General features: G+C 41.8%; 1 protein-coding gene across 3 annotated transcripts in view; it reads left to right on the top strand.

Moving 5' to 3' along the window:
- RIOK1 (RIO kinase 1) overlaps positions 1-22,445 on the top strand; it is a 59,028-nt gene that overhangs the window by 4,485 nt on the left and 32,098 nt on the right. For all 3 annotated transcript variants that reach the window (XR_002826813.1, XM_006105203.3, XM_023746280.1), the window contains exons 2-6: positions 2,323-2,530; positions 14,946-15,036; positions 16,175-16,244; positions 17,303-17,345; positions 21,638-21,730. Coding sequence is in view for 2 of the 3 variants with exons in the window: in XM_006105203.3 (XP_006105265.1) it covers positions 2,323-2,530; positions 14,946-15,036; positions 16,175-16,244; positions 17,303-17,345; positions 21,638-21,730 (505 nt within the window). In the remaining variant the exon portion in view is untranslated. The remainder of the gene's footprint in view (positions 1-2,322; positions 2,531-14,945; positions 15,037-16,174; positions 16,245-17,302; positions 17,346-21,637; positions 21,731-22,445) is intronic.

The following is a 22,445-nucleotide window of genomic DNA, read 5'->3' as shown; positions in this document are numbered from 1 at the left end:
CCAGGCACCCCAGTGGGACCCCCCACCCCCCACCCTGAAGGGGCTGTGGGCAGCCTGAAAACGGCCCTCAGGCTGGCCAGGCACCCCAGTGGGGACCCCCACCCTGAAGGGGGTGTGGCCAGCCTGAAAACAGTCCTCAGCCCCTCACCCAGGCTGGCCACACTCCCATGGGGTGAGGGTTCCTGCTGGGGGGCTTGGCCAGCATGCAGACAGACATTCAGCCCCTCACCCAGGCTGGCCAGGCACCCCAGTGGGGACCCCCACCCTGAAGGGGATGTGGCTAGCCTGAAAACAGCCCTCAGCCCCTCACTCAGGCTGGCCAGGCACCCCAGCGGGACCCCGATCCGGGACACCCTTCAGGGCAAACCAGCTGTCCCCCACCCGTGCACCAGGCCTCTATCCTATATAATAAAAGGGTAGTATGCAAATTGACCCTAAGAGCAGAACGACTGGGAATGACTGGTCACTATGACACACACTGGCCACCAGGGGACAGTCGCTCAATGCAGGAGTCAGTGCACTCCCACAGGGGGAGCTCCGCTCAGCCACAAGCCAGGCTGCCGGCTGCCAGCACAGCGGTGGTGGTGGGAGCCTCTTCCACCTCTTCAGCAGTGCTAAGGATGTCTAACTGCAGCTTAGGCCTGCTCCCTGCTGGCAAGTGGACATCCCCCGAGGGCTCCTGGGCTGCCAGAGGGATGTCTGACTGCCAGCTTAGGCCCAATACCCCCGGGGAGCGGGCCTAAGCCAGTAGGTGGACATCCCCCGAGGGGTCCCAGATTGCGAAAGGGCACAGGCAGGGTTGAGGGACACCCCCGAATGCACAAATTACTATACTAGTAAAGGGTTAATATGCTAACGAGCGGGATGCTGTAACGGGTAACGACCACGTCATTAACATATAGCTTGGGCGTTGCTCCAGAGATGGGCGGAAGTGGGGAGGCACCTGGAGGAGGCAGGACCATCCCGTGCCAGGGAGGGCAGGGGTGAGAGCTCCTAGCGCCCCCCTCACCAGTCCTTCACCACCCACTGCTTGCACTCTGCGTGTCCCACGGCCCACCTGCCAGGGGAAGGAGCACAGCGCAGCAGGCGGGAGGCTTCCACGCTCTCCTCATGACGGGGGCGGATCCGCTGCGTTGCTCTGGAGACGGGCGGAAGTGGGGACAGGGCGGAAGCTGGGACCAGCCAGAGGCGACTGGAGGGACTGAGGTCAGGGCTTGAAGCAGCCAGGGAAGGCCAGAGGGTTTGGGGGCTGGGCCAGGTGCGCTGGAGCTCTGCATGAACAGATTTGGGTGTCAAAGCAGGGCTGAAGGTGGGTGGGCAATCGTGCGCTTGGCTCCTAGTGATTAATAAATAACTCAGAATTGATAATCTGAATTTATTTAAACTCACATCTGACTTTTTAAGCTGGTAGTGTATATTATCAATTGTTTTATATGGTTTCTGTCCTCATTCTTTACATGAAAAGTCAAAACTGGTAGCACCTCTGTAAAATCTGACGTGCAGACATGTTTTGTTTGATAAGCACAGTGTTTTGATAAGTTGAACTTGCCAATTAAGTGGGATATTTTACACAAAAATCCATATTCCTGGTTTCTCTTGAAAAACTAAGAAGATATGTAACCCTGGGTCTGAATTCTCACATGACAAAAACAAACCCTATTAGTTGTGCTTTCTTTACTCTGGGCATCAATCCCTTCTTCTGTGTAATTATATCAAGCCTACTTTCTTATTTGTGGTGCTTTTTTTTTTTTTACTCTCTTTTAAAGCAGCTCTGTAAGTAGTTTTCCTAGTCAGGTCTGGAGTATTGATTGGAGCCAGTTCTTTCAGCAGAGAAGTTAGCAATATAAATTCTGACTTAGGCAGAGGTAGATTTAACACCTGATGTACTTCTTTAGTAGGGCCTAGAGCAGCCGTGGGCAAACTACGGCCTGCAGGCCAGATCTGGCCCATTTGAAATGAATAAAACTAAAAAAAAAAAAGACCGTACCCTTTTATGTAATGATGTTTACTTTGAATTTATATTAGTTCACACAAACATTCCATCCATGCTTTTGTTCCGGCCCTCCGGTCCAGTTTAAGAACCCATTGTGGCCCTCGAGTCAAAAAGTTTGCCTACCCCTGGCCTAGAGAATATGTAGACAACTGGGACAGAACTCTGAAAAACAGAAGAACTTGGTACTAAAATTAAGTTCATTGGCAGATATATTGTAAGGGAACCTTTGGCTTTTATTGTTACAGATTTAGTCTATTATGTTGTGAATAAATACATATGTAAGTCTAATTAGAGTATGTTTAAATATGCTAAAATATTGTTATTTCTAGTGAAAACATTGACTTGAAGACAATCAAAGAGGGAGATGGCAATCTGTTTGAAGACTTGCAAAATAATGTGAATGAGAAGATGAATGAAGATGAGATAGAAGATGAGGGAGAAGAGGAGGAAGATTATGATGATGATGATGATTGGGACTGGGATGATGGAGGAAAACTCACCAAGTGTTATATCTCGAATGGAGGGAGTAACCCACAGGTATTTTATAAATGATTCTATAAATCTTTATGTTGTTTGCTTATGTCTTCTTACTTATTTTTTTGAGTACTCTACTGTTTTTTAAAAATTGAATTTATTGGGGTGTCATTGGTTAATAAAATTATATAGGTTTCAGGTATATGATTCTACAGAACATCATCTGTATATTGTATTGTGTGTTCACCATCCCTAGTCATGTCTTCTTCCAATACAATTAATCCCCCTTTAATTCTCTTACTTCTCCCAACTCCCCTTTCCCTTTGGCAAGCACCATACTTTTAATTGTCTATGAGTTTTTTTCCTTTGCTTAATCCCTTCATCTTTTTCACCTAGCCTCCAAACCTCCCTTCCTTCTGACAGATGTCAGTCTGTTCTCTTATCTATGAGTCTGCATTTACTTTGTTTCTTAGTTTCTTATGTTTATTAGATTTCACATATAAATGAAATCATATGGTACTTGTCTTTCTCTGACTGCTTGTTTCACTTAGCATAATACTTTCCAGGTCCATCAGTGCTATCACAAAAGATAAGATTTTCTCCTTTTTTTAAGGCCAGGTTGTATTCCATTGTGTAAATGTACCACAGCTTCTTTATCCACTCATCTACTAATGGGCACTTGGGCTGCTTCCAAGTCTTGGCTTTTGTAAAAGTAGCACTGCGAATGTATGGGTGCATATATTTTTTCAAATTAGTATTTCGGGTTTCTTTGGATATATTCCAAGAAGTGGAATTGCTAGGTCATAAGGCACTTCCATTTTTAATTTTTTGAGGAAACTCCATACTGTTTTCCACAGTGGCTGTACCAATCCTACCAACAAACAGTGTATGGGGGTTCCCTTTCCTCCACATCCTCACCAACACTTATTGTTTGTTGATTTATTGATGTTAGCCATGCTGACAAGTGTGAGGCAATCTCTCATTGTGGTTTTAATTTGCATTTCTCCAATGATTAGTGACATTGAGCATCTTTTCATATGTCTATTGGTCATTTGTATTTCCTCTTTGGAGAAGTGTCTATTCTTTTGGTCATTTTTTAATTGGATTGTTTGTTATTTTGGTGTTGAGTTTATAAGTTCTTTATAAATTTTGGGTATCAAATATATCACTATCAAGTGTATCATTAGCAAATATGTTCTCCGATTCAGTGGGTTGTCTTTTCATTTTGTTGATGGTTTCCTTGTTGTGCAAAAACTTTTTAGTTTGAGGTCCCATTTGTTTATTTGTTCATTTGTTTCCCTTGCCCGAGGAGATATATCAGAAACAATATTGTTATGAGAAATGTCTGAGATATTACTACCTATGTTTCTTCTAATATTTTTATGATCTTGAGTCTTACATTTAAGTCTTTATTACATTTTGAATTTATTCTTGTGTGTGGTGTAAGATGGTCTAGTTTCATTTTTTTGCACATTATCTGTCCATTGTATGTTCTTGTTTTCTTTGTCAAATATTAATTGACCATAAAGGCATGGGTTTATTTCTGGGCTCTCTGTTCTGATTCATTGATTTATATGTCTGTTTTTATGGCAGTACCATACTGTTTTGATTACTATGGCCTTTTAGAATATTTTGATAACAGGTAGTATGATCCCTCCAACTTTGTTCTTCTTTTTCAAGAATGCTGTGGCTATTTGGGGTCTTTTGTGGTTCCATATATTTTTGGAATATTCTAGTTCTGTGAAATATATGCCATTGGTATCTTGATAGAAATTGTGTTGAATCTGTAAACTGCTTTGGATAGCATGGACATTTTAATTATTTTAATTCTTCTTATCTATGATTATGGTATATGTTACACATATTTGTATCTTCTTCAGTTTCTTTTGTCAGTGTCTTATAATTTTCTGAATACAGGTCTTTTACATTGTTGGTTAAATTTATTCCAAGGTATTTTTTTTATGCACTTCTAAATGGAATTGTTTTCTTAGTTTTCTTCTCTGATAGTTCATTATTGATGTATAAAAATATAACTGATTTCTGAATATTTTGTATCTTCCTACTTTACTGAATTTATTTATCATTTCCAGTAGTCTTTTGGTGAAATGTTTAGTGTTGGGGTCCAACCCCAACGGTCCAGGGATCCCCAAAGTGTGGACGGAGCCGGCGAAGAATGAATGACATGGAAACTGGGTTCAGTTCATCAGCATAGCGAGGTTCTCCCTCCAGGATCTCCAACCAAGTTCTGATGCCATGTTCTCTCGCTAGGTTCTCCGGCCAGGTTCTCCAGGTTCTCCAGCCAGGTTCAGTCACCAGGTTCTTTTGCCATGTTCTGTCTAGGTTCTCCAGTGAAGTTCTGTAGCCAGGTTCTGTCCAGGATCTTTTGCCATGTTCTCTGGCTAGGTTCTGGTTAGGATCTGACGAGGTTCTGATGATGATCTGATCAGGTTGTGTTGTTTATTGTCTTGTTACATCCGTATTTATACCAGCCATTTTAATCCTGTCAGTTTCTATTACAAAGGTTAGGGCGTTTCTTATCTCCATTCCAGGGAGTAAAGATTATGTAGCTTAACCACCCGCCTGGCACTTGATTAAGGGGTTGTATCCCCTCCCTAACCTCAGGGAAAGATCCCCACCTGGGGAAACAACCTTTCTCGGAGAGGTGACCTTGGTTAAAACACATGGCGCCAAGAAGGGGAGCAAACATATTAAGAACAGTATGCCATATACGCCAGGTCCCTTGAAACAGCAAGGATGGACCGGCTCCCGGCAGTTTAGGGTTCTCTCTGTATAGTATCATGTCATATGCAAATGATGACAGTTTTACTTTTTCCTTTTCAATGTGGATGCCTTTTATTTTTTACTTCTTGTGTGGTTGCTGTCACTAGGACTTCCAGTACCATCTACACTAATAAAAGAGAAACATGGTAATTAGCGTACGACCGCTACCCTTCCCATTGGCTAATCAGCATATCCTTCTGCAAATTAACTGTCAGCCAAGATGGCAGCCGGCAGCCATGCACTGAAGCGAGCAGGGAGGCTTGCTTGCTCCAGTGACTGAGGACTCCAACGTTCCCCGCCTAACTTGCCGGCCTCTCAGCTGCAACTCTAAGCAACTATATACTATGTTGCAAATAAGAAGCTAAACAAAACCCCAGAAACCGGCTTTCATTCAGCCGGGATTCATCCAGCCAGACCGCAACATTGTATCGATGTTTTCAGCAGCGAGGCCTCAGAGCTAAAGCTGGCCCAGAATTAAAACAAAACAAAACAGAAAACAAGGAGCAGTTGGGAGCTTCAGTCACTCACTTCAGGAAAACAGCCCTCAGCCCCTCATCCAGGCTGGCCAGGCACCCCAGTGGGGACCCCCACCCTGATCCAGGACACCCTTCAGGGCAAACCAGCCAGCCCCCACCCATGCACCAGGCCTCTGTTCTATATAGTAAAAGGGTAATATGCCTCCTGGCACCGGAATCAGTGGAGCAGCGAGGCTCCCGGCACCGGGATCAGCGTGACAGGGGGCAGCGCCCAAACCCCCTGATTGGCCCTGCTCTGTGTGTGACAGGGGGTGTCACTGCAACCTCCCCATCGACCCTGCCTTGAGTGTGACAGGGGGCGGCGCCCCAACTCCCCAATCAGCCCTGCTCTGAGCCCGACCAGGGGCTGCACTTAGGGATTGGGCCTGCCCTCTGCCACCCAGGAGCAGGCCTAAGCCAGCAGGTTGTTATCTCCTGAGGGGTCCCAGACTGCAAGAGGGCACAGGCTGGGCTGGGGGACCCCCCCCCTCCCCGCAGTGCACAAATTTTTGTGCACCGGGCCTCTAGTCTATATATAAAAGCCTAAGCGACCTAACGACTGGTCGACCTGTTGCTATGACATGCACTGACCACCAGGGGACAGACGCTCAACACACAGGATCGGGCTCCTTCCCATCTGGATCGGGCCTGCAGGGATTGAGCTGAAACTGGCTATCCGACAACCCCTGAGGGGTCCCAGATTGTGAGAGGGCCAAGGCCAGGCTGAGGGACCCCACTGGTGCACGAATCCATGCACCGGGCCTCTAATGTTGAATAAGAGTGGTAAAAGCGGACATTCCTGTCTTTTTCCTGGTGTTAAGGGAAATGCTTGTAATTTTTACCTATGGAGTATGATGTTGGCTATGGGTTTGTCATACATATATGGCCTCTATTAAGCTGAGGTAAATGCCCTCTATTCCCACTTTGCTTGGAGTTTTTATCGTATATGGGTGCTGGATTTATAAAATGCTTTTTCTGCATTTCTTGGTATGGTCATATGATTTTTATCCTTCATTTTGTTTATGTGCTGTATCACATTTATTGATTTGTGGATATTTTACCAACCTTGCATCCCTGGAATAAATCCCTATCCATCTTGGTGGGTGATCTTTTTCATGTATTGTTGGATCTGGTTTGGTAATATTTTAGCATCTATATTCATCAGGAATATTGGCCTGTAATTTTCTTTCCTTGTAGTGTCTTTTGTAGTTTTAGAATTAGGATAATGCTAGCCTCATAAATTGAACTTGGGAGTCTTTCCTCCTCTTGAAGTTTTTGGAGTAATTTGAGAAGGATGGGTGTTAGTTCCTCTTTGAATGTTTGGTAAAAATTTTCCTGTGAAGCCATCTGGTCCAGGACTCTTGTTTGTTGGGAGTTTTTTTTTTTTTTTTTTTTATTACTGCTTTAATTTCATTCTTTATTCAGATTTTCTGATTCCTCCTGATTCAGTTTTGGAAGATTTTATGTTTCTAGAAACTTATCATTTTCATGCAGATTGTCCAGTTTGTTGGCATATAGTTGTTCATAGTATTTTCTTACAATCCTTTGTATTTCTGTGGTGACAGTTTTTACTTCTTTCCTATGTGATTTTATTTATTTGGGTCCTCTCTCTTTTTTTCTTGATGAGTGGTTAAAGGTTTGTCAATCTTGTTTATCTTTTCAGAGAACCAGCTCTTGATTTCATGGATTTTTTGTATTGTCTTTTTAGTGTCCATGTCATTTATTTCTTCTCTGATCTTTATAATTTCCTTCTATTTACTCTGGGCTTCTTTGTTGTTCTTTTTCTAGTTCTTTTAGGTGTAGAGTTAGATTGTTTATTTGAAATTTTTCATGCTTCTTGAGGTAGGCCTGTAATGCTGTGAACTTCCCTCTCAGTACTGCTTTCACTGTGTCCAATAGATTTTTGGTTGTTGTGTGTTCATTTTCATTTGTCTAAAGGCAACTTTTTATTTCTTCCTTGATCTCAATGTTAACCTATTCATTGTTTCTTTAGTAATATGTTATTTTTCTTCCATGCATTTGTGTGTTTTTCAGGTGTTTTTTTTTAATTTGTTTATTTTGTTTTGATTGATTTCTAGTTTCATTATGGTCAGAGAAGATACTTGATATGATTTTAGTCTTAAATTTATTGAGACTTGTTTTGTGTCCTAATCTAGTGTGTCATTTAAGGCGACTGTTTCTTTGAAATTTTCTGTCTGGAAGACTAATGTCAGTGGAATGTTAAAATCTCCAACTATGGCTGTATTACTGTCACTCTCACTCTATGTCTCAACTCCCTTTCTGTCTGAGATTTTCTTTATATGTGTAGGTGCTCCTATATTGGGTACATAAATGTTTACAAGGGTTATATTCATTCTCTTTTTGGATTGTTTCCTTTATCATTATGTAGTGTCCTCCTTTATCTCTTACTATATATAGGTTTTGGTTGGTTGTGTGTTCATTTTCATTTGAATCCAGGAAGTTTTTAATTTCTTGCTTGATCTCATTGGTAACCCATTCATCTATAATAATAAAAGTGTAATATGCTAATTAGACCAGATATCCTTCCAGACGACTTTCTGGATAAAGCTGGGGCTGAGAGGGAAGCCCAGTTCCCCAGTGCCAGAGGGAAGCCGGTGCCGGCGGCCGGAGGAAGGAAGGCCTCCTCGTGCACAAATTTCGTGCATCAGGCCTCTAGTTGTTTAATAACATGCTATTTAGCCTCCATGTATTTGAGTGTTTTGAGTTATTTTATTGTAGTTGATTTCTAACTTTATACCATTGTGATCCGAGAAGATGCTCGGTGTTATATCATTCTTCTTCAATTTGTATAAACTTGTTTTGTGTCCTAACATGTGGTCTGTCTTTGAGAATGTTTTATGTGCGCTTGAGAAAAATATATATTCTGTTGTTTTGGGGTGGAATGTTCTGTAAATATCAGTTAGATTCATCTGAACTAGTGTGTCATTTAAGGTCTCTGTTTCCTTGTTAATTTTTTGTGTGGAAGATCTATCCAGTGGTGTCAGTGGGGTATTAAAGTCCCCTACTATGACTGTATTGCTGTCAATCTCTCCCTTAAAGTCCGTCAAAAGTTTTTTTATGTACGTGGTGTTCCTATATTGGGTGCATACATATTATATTATATATATACTAGAGGCCCGTTGCACAAAATTCATGCACTCAGCAGGGGAGGTGGTCCCTTAGCCCGGCTTGAGCCCTCTCGTAGCCCGGGAACCCTCAGAGGATATTTGACTGACAGTTTAGCATCAGTTGGACATCCTTAGCCGTCAGTCAGACATCCTTAGTGCTGCTGCAGAGGTGGGAGAGGTTCCTGCCACCGCTGCTGCGCTCGCCAGCCGTGAGCCTGGCTTCTGGCTGAGCAGCGCTCTACCTGTGGGAGCTCACTGACCACCAGGGGGAAGCTCCTGCATTAAGCATCTGCCCCCTGGTGGTCAGTGCATGTCATAGAGACCGTCGTTCCGCTGTTTGGTCATTTTGCATATTAGCCTTTTATTATATAGGGTATTATATTTTCTTGTTGAATCATTCTCTTGTATTATGAAGTGGCTTTCTTTGTCTCTTGTTATGGCCTTTGTTTTGAAATCTATTTTGTCTAATGTGAGTATTGCTACCCCAGCTTTCCATTTGCATGGAATATATTTTTGTATCCCTTCACTCTCAGTCTGTGTGTATCTTTTGTTCTGAGGTGGGTCTCTTGTAGACATCATATAAATGGGTCATGTTTTCTTATCCATTCAGTTACCCTATGTCTTTTGACTAGAGCATTTTATCCATTAACTTTTAAGATTATTATTGACTAGTGGCCTGGTGCACAAATTTATGCACATTGAAAGGAAATAAATCAGAAGAAATATTTTAATATCGCTATTCACCCTTTCTCTATAATAGAGGTGTCAACCAAATTCATGATCAACAATGACAGATACAAACATATGCGTGCGATTGGTGCCAGCGAGAGCTTTATATGTATTGCTCATGCGTGAGTCAACTTAGCCTTTTATAGATATAGAATAAACTTGTTTAATTAGACCTGCTTTCTGATTTAGCTAAACTTTTTCCAGCCCAGTGAAGCATCCCAACTTCTCTTTCAGGCAATTGTCAGCAACACAGCAGTAAATATCAACACGAAGCAGATTATTGTAGATCACGCAGGGAGAACAAAGGGTAAAATATTTAACTGCAGCAGTGTTTGACTGTATTCTGTGCAGTGAGAAAACTTAAAGTTATTTTCAAGGTCCACCATTTCTTACTTCTTTTCAGTCAGTTCAAGTTTCTAAGCTTTCTAAATCTCTGTTTTCCAGCTAATGGAAAGAAAATAGGATTCCACCGAATCTCCTATCTACCTACTCCAGGACTTCAGTGAGGATCAAATGAGATGAGGCACGTGAAAACGCTTCACAGACATTTGGTTACAGTGTGAAATGTTTCTACCTGGCTATAAAGCAATTTGTGTTTCTGGGCTGAAGAAACTGCAAGGAGGCTAGTTGCTAGGGAGAGGAAGCTGGGCATTGCTATGTGACTTCATTACCTGAATGGTCGTACATTTAGCATATTAGCCATATATATATATATATATATATATATATATATATATATATATATATGTATATGTATATATATGTATACATATACATACACACACATGTGTGTGTGTGTATATATATATGTATTCACATATGTATGTATGTATTTATTTATTCTTTAATTAAATCTTTATTGTTCAGATTATTACATTGGTTCCTCTTTTTTCCCCCCATAACTCCCCTCCACCCAGTTCCCACCCCACCCTCCGCCCTCACTCCCCACCCAGTGTCCTCATCCATAGGTGCACGATTATTGTCCAATCTCTTCCCGCACCCCCCACATCCCTTTCTTCCCCAAGAATAGTCAGTCCATTCCCTTTCTGTGTCCCTGATTCTATTATAATCACCAGTTCATACTGTTCATCAGATTATTTATTCACTTGATTTTTAGATTCACTTGTTGATAGATGTGTATTTGTTGTTCATAATTTGTATCTTTACCTTTTTCTTCTTCTTCCTCTTCTTAAAGGATACCTTTCAGCATTTCATATAATACAGGTTTGGTGGTGATGAACTCCTTTAGCTTTTTCTTATCTGTGAAGCTCTTTATCTGACCTTCACTTCTGAATGATAGCTTTGCTGGATAAAGTAATCTTGGTTGTAGGTTCTTGGCATTCATTACTTTGAATATTTCTTGCCACTCCCTTCTGGCCTGCAAAGTTTCTGTTGAGAAATCAGCTGACAGTCGTATGGGTACTCCCTTGTAGGTAACTGACTTTCTTTCTCTTGCTGCTTTTAAGATACTCTCTTTGTCTTTTGCTCTTGGAATTTTAATTATGATGTGTCTTGGTGTGGTCCTCTTTGGATTCCTTTTGTTTGGGGTTCTCTGCGCTTCCTGGACTTGTAAGTCTATTTCTTTCACCAGGTGGGGGAAGTTTTCTGTCATTATTTCTTCAAATAGGTTTTCAATATCTTGCTCTCTCTCTTCTTCTGGCACCCCTATAATTCGGATGTTGGTACGTTTGAAGCTGTCCCAGAGGCTCCTTACACTATCTTTGTATTTTTGGATTCTTTTTTCATTTTGCTTTTCTGGTTGGGTGTTTTTTGCTTCTTCGTATTTCAAATCTTTGACTTGATTCTTGTGATCCTCTGGTCTGCTGTTGGGAGTCTGTATAATATTCTTTATTTCAGTCAGTGTATGCTTAATTTCTAGTTGGTCCTTTATCACAACATCGAGGGTCTCACTAGATTTCTTGAGGATCTCACTACATTTATTGGCGGTCTCACCAGTCTTTTCGAGGGTCTTACTAAATTTATCGGCGGCTTCTAGACAGTTCTTGAGAGACCTTGAAAGTGTGGTTTTGAACTCTATATCCAGCAGTTTGCTTTCCTCCATTTCTGTCATTTGTGTCCTGTTTCTTTGTTTTGGCATTTTTTGTGCTTCGCTGTGTCGATAGAGTGGCTTTCTGTGCTAAGTGTCCCAATTACCTGAGGTAGACACTCTTGGTGCACCCCCTTGTGGGCTTTGTGCACAGTCTTGTTGTAGTTAAGCCTTGATTGTTGTATGTAAAGCTGGGAGGATTTGACCTCCAGGCCAATTGGCTGTGGGAATCAGCTGTGTCTACGGTGGGAGAACTTCTGTGCTGAAGACACCCTTATGGGGCAAGACTTGCTTCAGTGGGGCTTTGGTGCTCACTGAGTCTGCCCCCTGAGTGTGTCCCTTATAGATCTGAGTAGTTGTAATTGGATGGTCCCACTCTGACCACTGGGTACACTGGCTCTTGGATCTAAGGAGGTGCTAATCTAGCCTTTGCCTAAGGTACCCAGCAGAAGCCAGCTGTAAAGCAATGCAAGTTGCCCTGGGGCCTTGGGGCAGCTGCAGTTTGTTAAGTTATTTTCAGATTACAAAGGGCCGGGCCTTTCATATGCGAAAGCCTCCGTGCATGGCTTGGGCGGGGCGGGGTTCCTGGGGATCAACGGGGTGGGCCGAGCGAGCCAGCAGTATGGCTGCTCTCAGTCCTGCCTTCAGAGATTCTGGCAATTGCCGAGAGTGCCTCCGAGAGAAAGCTGCCCTCGAGTTCCTACCGATGCCAGACAGTCCCGTTTCTCCCGTGTGAGTCTGGGTCCCCAAAGACTCACCCGGAACTGGAGCTCAGAGCCTGAGACTCCCTCCTGATTGAAAAAGATAATCGTGTCCTCAGCCGCCAGCCCTCTCCGCATGCACCTCCGCACCTTTGTATTTACTTCAGCACCGCACCTCCTCTGAGTCTCGGTATGCTTTTCTCTTTCCTTCTAGTTGTAGAAATTCCACTCAGCCAGCCTTCCTGTGGTTCCGGATGATGTCCGTTATGTCTTTTAGTTGTATTTTTGAAGTGGTTGTGCGAAGCAGCAATCTCTGGTGTTTACCTATGCCGCCATCTTGGTTTCTCCTCATTTATTGCCTATGATCCTCTCTCCTTTTCTTCTTCTTCTTAAAACAGTCCCTTTAACATGTCTTGCATTGGTGGTAATGTACTCCTTTAACGTTTTTTTGTTTGGAAAGCTTTTTATTTCACTTTTAATTTTAAATGATATCCTTGCTGGATACAGTAGTATTGGATTTAGACTCTTGCTTTTCATTACTTTGAGTACTTCATGCCACTCCCTTCTGGCCTGAGTGTTTCTATTGAGAAGTCAGTTGACATTTTAATGGGAACCTCTGTAGGTAATTTTATGTCTCTTGCTGCATTTAAGATTCTGTTTTTGACTTTAACATTTGCTATTTTAATTACGATGTATCTAGGTGTGGTTCTCTTTGGGCTCCTCTTGATTGGGACTCTGTGCCTTCTGAACTTGTGGGACATTTTCCTTCACCAGGTTGGTGAAGTTTTCTGTCATTATTTCTTTAAACAGGTTCTCTTTTCCTTGCTGTCCCTCTTCCCCTTCTGGTAGTCCTATAATGCATATGCTGTTACATTTCATGGTGTCCCAGGGTTCCCTTAATCTATCTCCCTTCTTTTTCATTCTTTTTTTTCCCATTTGCTGCTCTAATTGTGTATTTATTTCTACCTTTTCTTCCAAATCGCTGATTCAATCATCTGCTTCATCCTATCTACTTTTAATACCTTCCAGTGTGTTCTTGATGTCAGATACATCATTCTTCTGTCTGTTTGGTTCTTGTTCATGGCCTCTATTTCCTTTTTCATGCTGTTGTAATTTGCACTAAGTTCCGTAAGCATCTTTGAACTCTATGTCTGATAGGTTGCTTGCCACTATTTCATGTAGTTCTTTTTCTGGAGAGTCCTTTTCTCTCATATGGGGGTTGCTTCTTTGTTTCCTCATTGTAGCTGTCTTTTTGTATTTGCTTCTATGTATTAGATAGAACTATTGTGCCTCCCAGTCTTTGTGGGCTGGCCTAATAAAGAAAGTATCTTGAGGGGTCCAGTACTGCGGTCTCTTTGTTCACCTGAGCTGGATGCTCTAAGAGTGCCCCTTGTGTGTGTTATTTGGGTTCTCCTGTTTTAATTGGGACTTGATTATTGATGTCCTGTTTGTGGGAAGGATCTCCCCTCCAACTTGCTGCCAGTGAGGTTGGTGCTCACTGGGTTTTGCTCTGATGTTGTTGAATCTGGTCCCTTGGTGTGTCTATCCTGGGTCTCCTGGAAGCTGCTCTAGTGCAGGTGAATGTGAGTCACTGTCCCTTTCTGGCCCTGGGTAACCTAAGTGAGGTCCAAGAGGTTGAACCCTCTAGTAGTCCAGTGGTCAGGGACTCCTTATCCCAGAGGCTGGGTCTGCCTTGAGTCTCACGCCTTGATTGTCTCTGTTCTGAGTTGTACCCCCTTCCCCCATGGATCTGGTCCCCCAGGTGTCAGCTGCAGGTGCTGGGGAACGGCGGGGGTGTGTGTGCACAGTCCCCTTCTGGCGTGCGACTCCCTGTGAGGTCCTGGAGCCTGCTTGCAGGGAATTCACTGCTGGGGACTCACTATGTGGCCCTGGAGCCGCGGTAGGGTTGTTTATAGGTCCCTCTTGCATGCTACTCCCTGCGGGGTCCCGGAGCCTGTGGCAGACTCTGAAACTCACTGTGGGGTCCTGTAGCCCGTGGTGGGGATCCTTTGTGAGGTCCCATTGGCATGAGGCTTACTGCACGGATCTGGAGTGGTGTCCAAGGCTAGTCTAGGTAGTGGTGAGGCTGTGCTCCTGGCTGCTGCTGCTCCCCCCTTCAAGATGGTGTGGTTTCCATGCCAGAGCCGCGTCTGCCCAGGGAGTGCCTGTGGTAGTAGCAGGGGTCTCTTTGTCCAGAAGAACCTGATCCATGGCCCCTGAGACTCCTACAAGATCTGCCTCTTACACACACACACACACACACACACACACACACACAACACAAGTCTGTACACTCCCCTCTCCTTTGCTTACTCAGTCTCTCCCTAACTGCTGCCCTGCCAGCCACCATGTTGAATCTCCCGCAGACTCTGTTTCAGCCAGTAACTCTAACCATCTATTTCAAATGCCTTTTTAATAATTTTGAGCAAATTTGATTGATTCTTACTTTTCCTTAGGGTACTCCTGTAAGTATTGATGCTTTAATAGTTAACAATGAACCAAGGGGAAAACGTGGTGATGAACGTTAGATTTGTATTTATAACTAGTGCCTAAAATTCTGGAACTCATTTCTTCTAGGCAAATCGGCAGCCTTCCAACTATAACTCAGCCAAAATGTCTACTCCAGCAGACAAGGTCTTACGGAAATATGAGAATAAAATTAATCTAGGTGAGTTTGTAAAATACATTTCTTCATTGGGCTATGAGGAAATTCTTAAAAAACACATGAAGTGTTATAAAGTTTTATTGGATCAAGAAATATTTGTGCCCTGGCTGGTGTGGTTCAGTTGGTTGGCGCATTATCTCACACACCAAAAGGTTGTGATTCAATTTCTGGTCAGGGCTCATGTCTAGATTGTGGGTTTGATCCCAAGTTGGGGCACCTGTGAGAGGCAAGCAGTTGATGTTTCTCACATTGATGTTTTTTCTCTCTCTTCTTCTTCTCCCTCCCTTCCTTCCTCTTCTTCCTCCAAATCAATTAAAAACATATCCTTGTGTGAGAATTTAAAAAAAAGAAAGAAAAAAAATGAGTATACTTGGTGTTACTGACTGAATAATGCTTAGAGAAAATAAGAACTTAGTAATTTAAAAATATTGCTTCAAGGGAAAGACTTTATTTTAGCTTATGCTTTTTTAAGTTCTTTTTCTACCCTGTTGTACAAATACAAAGTTACAAATATATTCAAGTTATTGTCTGTTTTGTATTAGATTTTTGTAGGATGTTGAAAATACTAGAATGTTGAATATAATTACATTGTGTTTACCAGAGAGATTTTATGTAGGCATTAATCATTTAGTGAGCTGTTGAATGTAAGGAATCAGAATGTTTTGAGAAAAATACAAAGTTGTCTTTCTCTTGTAGACATCAACTTGTTATAAATCTAGCACACTGTTTCATATTCCTATCATTGTCTTTCATGGACCTGAAATTTGAAATGAGACTGAAGTTTTTAGAATTAAACTTGGAATCCAGGCAGTTACATTATTTATATTAGTTGTAAAAGATATTAAGTGTCTGAAATTCAGCATATGCGGATATAGTATTTTTGAGGGGTTTCTGTATCTGGATTTCTGTGCTCAAAATTTATAGCTGTAGTGATGAGAGTGACACTTGTTATCAAGGAAACACAATCTAGTGCTTATCTTTAAAAACATTAAAACCTTTTCATTACTAAAATATATTCTGTGTATAAGAAAATATTTAGAAAATAGAGAAGGAAGAGGGGAGAAGAATCCTATTCAAAAAGACTATTAATGTCTTTCTGTCTTACATGTTGTTCACATTGTGGATTTTTTTCTTTTTTCAGATAAGCTAAATGTTACTGACTCTGTCATAAATAAAGTCACTGAAAAGTCTAGACAAAAGGAAGCAGATATGTAAGTAATATTTTAACTATAAAACATGGCTGATAGGGCCTAATTCTAGACAAATTAAGTGGTCTTGTGATCATAATTATTTTACAGAGGATGGTATTTTTGTTTTGGGGTGTATATTTTGTATATTTAAACCTTTTTTTTTTTTTAGCTTAAATACCTTTGTTCACAAATGTGGTCTTAGGATAACAGTGTTTGAAATTTCTGTTTAAATGTTTAAACTGTTAAAAGGTTAAAATTTTAGCATAAAAATGCTCCCTTTTTAGAATTTATTTCAAATTATTCCCTTTCATGACATATTTTTTTTTAAATGGTATAACCGAAAACAGATTACATTTACACTTCTGTTCTCAAAACCAGTTGTTTAAGATCTGGCTAATTTCTATATGCTGTAAACTCTAAGACATTAACAATATATTATAGAAACAGACACTTAGATCATACAACTAGCAGTGTTAGAAGTGAATTTAAAAAACAATTTTCTTATGGTTTATTGCTAGGCCCAAGTGATCCTAACTTTTTGAGAAACAACATAGTCATTTGTTATTTTATTCAAGTGTCTGAATCTTTGTGTTTAAAACTTTATTTAGATTTGTGTGCTAATTGAGTCACTTAGTGTGTGAACTGAAGCATTTTAATATGGAACTCAGTAACTGTCTTGAAATGGTGTCTTGTGTCTGAAGAAAAGGACTCTAAAGAGAAAGCCTTATATGTTGACTTTAATTCTGTACTAAATATTTGAAGGACAGTATAGACTTCATCTTTTCCTTTTTACAGCATAGTTCACTTTACCCCACCTATCTTTTTTATTTAATGCTTCTAAATTATGGATATAAATTTGTTTTCTGCAAATATGCTCCTTTTACCCTAGGGAACAGAATTGCTTATTAAGGAGAAATGAAATATGTTTCACTGAGTGATGAAATTACAAGATCTTGAAATCTGTTATTAAAGAAACTACCTATTTAGGAATTTCATGGAATGATGTACATGTAGAAACTTTTTATTTGGCTTCTGTGACTAAATTTTGAATGTCACCTGTACTTTCTGTTTTTGGTTAGGTATCGCATCAAAGATAAGGCAGACAGAGCAACTGTAGAACAGGTACAATTTAAATGTGTTACAAGTTTTTATTTTAAAATAGCATTTTTCTTCTCTTTGAATTATAGTTTGCTTTTATCCTTCTTGCTTAATGCTAATATTAAAATGCTAATGCTAATGTCTAAAATTATTCCTGTATAAAATTACTCCTTTTTATAGTTTTGAGTTTAGAGCTCTACATTTTGCTTTATTGAACTACTAGAGGCCCGGTGCACAAAAATTTGTGCACTGGGGGGGGGGGAGGGAGGGGGTGCCTCAGCCCGTCCTGTGCCCTCTCGCAGTCTGGGACCCCTCAGGAGATAACGACCTGCTGGCTTAGGCCTGCTCCTGGGTGACAGAGGGCACGCCCAATCCCTAGGTGCAGCCCCTGGTCGGGCTCAGAGCAGGGCCGATTGGGGAGTTGGGGCGCCGCCCCCTGTCATGCACAGAGCAGGGCGGATCGGGAGGTTGCGATGCTACCCTTAGTCACGCTCAGGGTACAGCCGATTGGGGGGTTGGGGCACCTCCCCCTGTCACACTCAAGGCAGGGTCGATGGGGAGGTTGTGGCGCCACCCCCTGTCATGCACAGAGCAGGGCCCATCAGGGGGGTTGGGGCTCCGTACCCTGTCACACACAGAGCAGGGCCGATCAGGGGGTTGAGGCGCTGCACCCTGTCACACTCAGGGCAGGGCCAATGGGGAGGTTATGGCTCTACCCTGTTACGCACAGAGCAGGGCCGATAGGGGAGTTGGGACACCACGCCCTGTCACCCACAGAGCAGGGCGGATCAGGGGCTTGGGGCGCTGCACCCTGTCACACTCAGGGCAGGGCCAATGGGGAGGTTATGGCTCTACCCTGTTACGCACAGAGCAGGGCCGATCAGGGGGTTGAGGAGCTCCCCCCGTCACTCACAGAGTAGGGCCGATAGGAGAGTTGGGGCGCCGCCCTCTATCACCCACAGAGCAGGGCCGATCAGGGGCTTGGGGCGCTGCACCCTGTCACACACAGCCACAGGGCGATCAGGGGGTTGGGGAGCTCCCCCCTATCAGGCACAGAGCAGGGCTGATCAGGGGGTTGGGGCGCCTTCCCTTGTCACGAACAGAGCAGGGCAGATGGGGAGGTTGTGGCCCCGCCCCCTGTCACACACAGAGCCGAAGGGCGATCAGGGGGTTTGGGCGCTGCCCCCTGTCACGCTGGGAGGCATATTACCCTTTTACTATATAGAATAGGGGCCTGGTGCACGGGTGGGGGCCGACTGGTTTGCCCTGAAGGGTGTCCTGGATTAGGGTGGGGGTCCCCACTGGGGTGCCTGGCCAGTCTGGGTGAGGGGCTGAAGCTCCCAACCGCTCCTTTTTTTCTTTTTCTTTTTTTTTATTCTGGGCCAGCTTTAGCTCTGAGGCCTCGGCTACTGAAAGCCGGTTTCTGGCCTTTGTTTTTCCTTCTGTATTTGATACAATGTTGCGGTCAGGCTGGCTGAAGCCCGGCTGACTGAAAGCTGGTTTCTGGGGTTTTGTTTAGCTTCTATATTTGCAACATAGTTGCAGCTGAGAGGCCGGCAGCGGCAGGCGGGGAACGTTGGAGTCCGCAGTCACTGGAGCAAGCAAGCCTCCCTGCTCGCTTCAGTGCATGGCTGCCGGCCGCCATCTTGGCTGACAGTTAATTTGCATAAGGATATGCTGATTAGCCAATGGGAAGGGTAGCGGTCGTACGCTAATTACCATGTTTCTCTTTTATTAGTGTAGATTAATAGACAAATTTGAGTCATGCCCCCCTCCGTGGCCCTGTGAAGCCACCATGTAATGCTTTCATCTTCTAGGGGGAAGCAGAATTGATTTTAAGACCAAAAATCTTTTCTCTTGTCTTAAAGAAGGTCTGCAGGAATTTTGTGAACTTTCTCAGAAGATAGAACAGGTATCTGCCACAAGATAGGATGGATGGTAATGCGTGTGAGAGAGAGATGGGTAATGCCTTAAATTTTCCAATTAGAAATCCCTTACTTGGTTTAGAAGTTAATGCTTGTTTGCTTCTTTTTATTCAATAATGGGAGAAAGTTGGCCCCTATTTTTCCCACATGTAGAGGGTTGTGATTGGATGTTAGCATTGACCCAGATTTTTTATGTGAACCAAGTCATAAAAAAGGTCAGAACATTGCTACTGCAGCCTACCACCCGCTCCCTGCCCACACCTATATGTACAAATACATTTTAGAGTAGTAACCCTTTTGACCCACAGATCCTTGGTTTAAGACATAGCACCCCTTCTACTATTTACCTCAATCCCCAAAGGAGTAACACCCTACCTGAGCTCTAGAACCATTTACTATATGCAATTGAAGAATTTTACATTTAGTCAGGAGCAGGTCTGAGATCTGTGTCTCCATTATTCTCTAATTTAGTTATTTTGTGTGATTTCTTTTTGTGATTGAAGACAAAGTGTGGACCCGCACAGACAGATGAGGCAACTTTAATTTTCAAAGAGCCTAAAATAACTCAGGCAGAAAATCCTTTATTTTTCTCTTTTGAAATTAATTTTGAATGAGAGTATGTATCTTGAGTCTCAAGCTGTCTTTATAAAACATGTATCTGTAAGTTTATTCTCTTATATTTCTCTTTACCTATTTTGTTGTTAAGCCATTTCGATATGCTGCTCCTTTCTACCCCCTAACTTGGATACAGATCTCTATCTGGATTCCTGTGTTCAACCAGCGTACACCCCCGCTATTTACCTGTACCGTAGAGAAGAAATGTTCACTCACTTTCCTTTTATTCTCTTCCTGTTGCTATGGATGTAGTTTGGGTTTTAGTTCTGCAATCTTTTAAGATTATTTTGTTTCTATTAACCTTAGGTTTCTGGTATGACCACAGCCACCTCATTGAAAGATAGACTCTAGAGCAGGGATGGGGAACCTTTTATCTGCCAAGGGCCATTTGGATATTTTTTACATCATTCACAGGCCACACAAAATTATCAGCTTAAAAATTAGCCTGCTCCATTTGGCCAAACATATAAACAACTCACCTCTAATGCCTTGGCAGGGCCGGACCAAATGATTTCGTGGGCCTTTGATGTTCCCCTCCCCTGCCCTAGAATATAGTTTGATTTGGCCATTTGACACTGTCTCACTTTATGCAGCTAGTGGGTCTGTCTGCGCCATGAGGAGCTCTTGCGATCTCCCTTGAAATTGCATGTAAATATGTAGCTGCTTCAGTTTCAGAACTGGACAGGAGCAGGCTTTAGATCATTGCCTCCTGTTTGTTAAAGAAGACTTTGGGGTCTTCTTTTTTAACACATTGTTTGCGGGTAGGTTTTATCGCGCACTAACAGGTGGCTCTACTACTTACAGTCAATGTAAAACGTATAAATACGTTTCCCGCATACAACGTGTTTTAAAATATTTTTATTGATTTTAGAGAAGAAGGGAGAGGGAGAGAGATAGAAGCAACAATGATGAGAGAGAATCATTGATTGGCTGCCTCCTGCATGGCACCCACTGGGGATTGAGCCCACAACCCCAGCATATGTCCTGACTGGGAATCGAACCATGACCTCCTGGTTCATAGGTTGACGATCAAGTACTAAAGAATAAATACTTTAGACATGGCTCACAATTCTTTTTTTTTTTTCAACAAGTATTTTAAAATACAAAAACCATTCTTAGTTTGCAGGCTGTAGAGAAATAGGCTGCCACCTGAATTTCACTCATTAGCTGTAGGATGCTGACCCCTGGTTCAAATAGAGTGGCCACTGAGCACTTGGAATGTTGCAGGTTTGAATGAGACATGCCATAAACGGAAATACACACCAGATTTCTAAGACTTAGGGTTACAGAATGTTAAATCACTAAGTTTTAAAATATTGATTATATTTATAGTCCTATAAATCATGTTGAAATGATAGTGTTTTAGATGTATTGGATTAAAAACAGTGTATAAAACTAATTTTACCTGTTATCTTGGACATTTTTTAATGTGGTAAAACTAGAAAATGTAAAGTTTCTTATGTAGTTTGCTTTATGTTTCTATTAGCAAATGGTCTGGAGTCTGTTTCTGCTTCGCTTGGAGTTGGTAGCCTTTGATTTCTATGACCGAATGAACAAGTTTATTGCCTCTTTGGTTTATTGTCTCCATGGTTCCTGTGGCCTCCACCTCCCATTCTCTTTACTAAAAATTAGAGTGAATGAAAGTACCATAATAGCAACTCTCATTTAGCCAACCATGGTACAGTTAGGTTCTTCAGTTTATTAATTGTCAGATTCTTGAATGAGAAATAATTGGTACCATCTTTCTGAACTTCTATTTTTGGCAATTCTTTTTAGGTGTTGGATCCCAGAACACGAATGATATTATTCAAGATGTTGACTAGAGGAATCATATCAGAGATAAATGGCTGCATTAGCACAGGAAAAGAAGTGAGCTTTTCTTTGGATGCCTGAATGTTTTCATGTTAGTTTTCTTATTTCAGATAAGAAATGAAATTAAGGCATTTTGTAAATAAAATGTTCCTTTAAAAAGAAAGTCAGTTTCTATATACAAGTCAAGGTAGTTTAATCTGTGTTTCTAAAAATGGCTTTATTAATATTTATCAAACGGTAGGAAATTATGCACATAATTTTGCCTTTTCATGCCATTACTCTAACGTATCGTGAGTCCAACTAGCTGTGTTGAGCAGTACAGTTAGATGGTCAAGTTACTGCAGGCCTGAGTCCTAATCAAGTAGTGCTAATGGGGCAAAGGGTTGTGGTCTAATTTCTGTAGTCAGCTAATGTCTTTCTCATTTTTTTCTTTGTATATGGATATGCAGAAAGACAAATGTGTTTTTAAATTAGCAACTCATAGATAGGAAGCAGTTCTTAGTAAAAATCAATTTATAAATCATGTGATATGAGAATGTCTTCATGTATTTTCCACATGCTTGAGATATAAAAATGTTTCAAATCACTTCTCACATGTATTTAAGTTGGATTTTACTATATATGTAATTGGAGATATATTTACTGTGTCTTTTGGTATGATGGTTTATGATTTAATTCATATATTCAAAGATGGTGTTCCTTATGCCTATTATTTAAGTTCATTTGACTTTTTTAAACTTTTGAACATGGAATCAAATAGATTGAAAAAGTA

The sequence above is a fragment of the Myotis lucifugus genome, unplaced genomic scaffold (assembly GCF_000147115.1).
Source record: "Myotis lucifugus unplaced genomic scaffold, Myoluc2.0 scaffold_650, whole genome shotgun sequence".
NCBI classification, from domain to species: Eukaryota; Metazoa; Chordata; class Mammalia; order Chiroptera; family Vespertilionidae; genus Myotis; species Myotis lucifugus.
The sequence above is the reverse complement of the archived record's forward strand: the minus strand, read 5'-3'. Positions and strand labels throughout refer to the sequence as shown.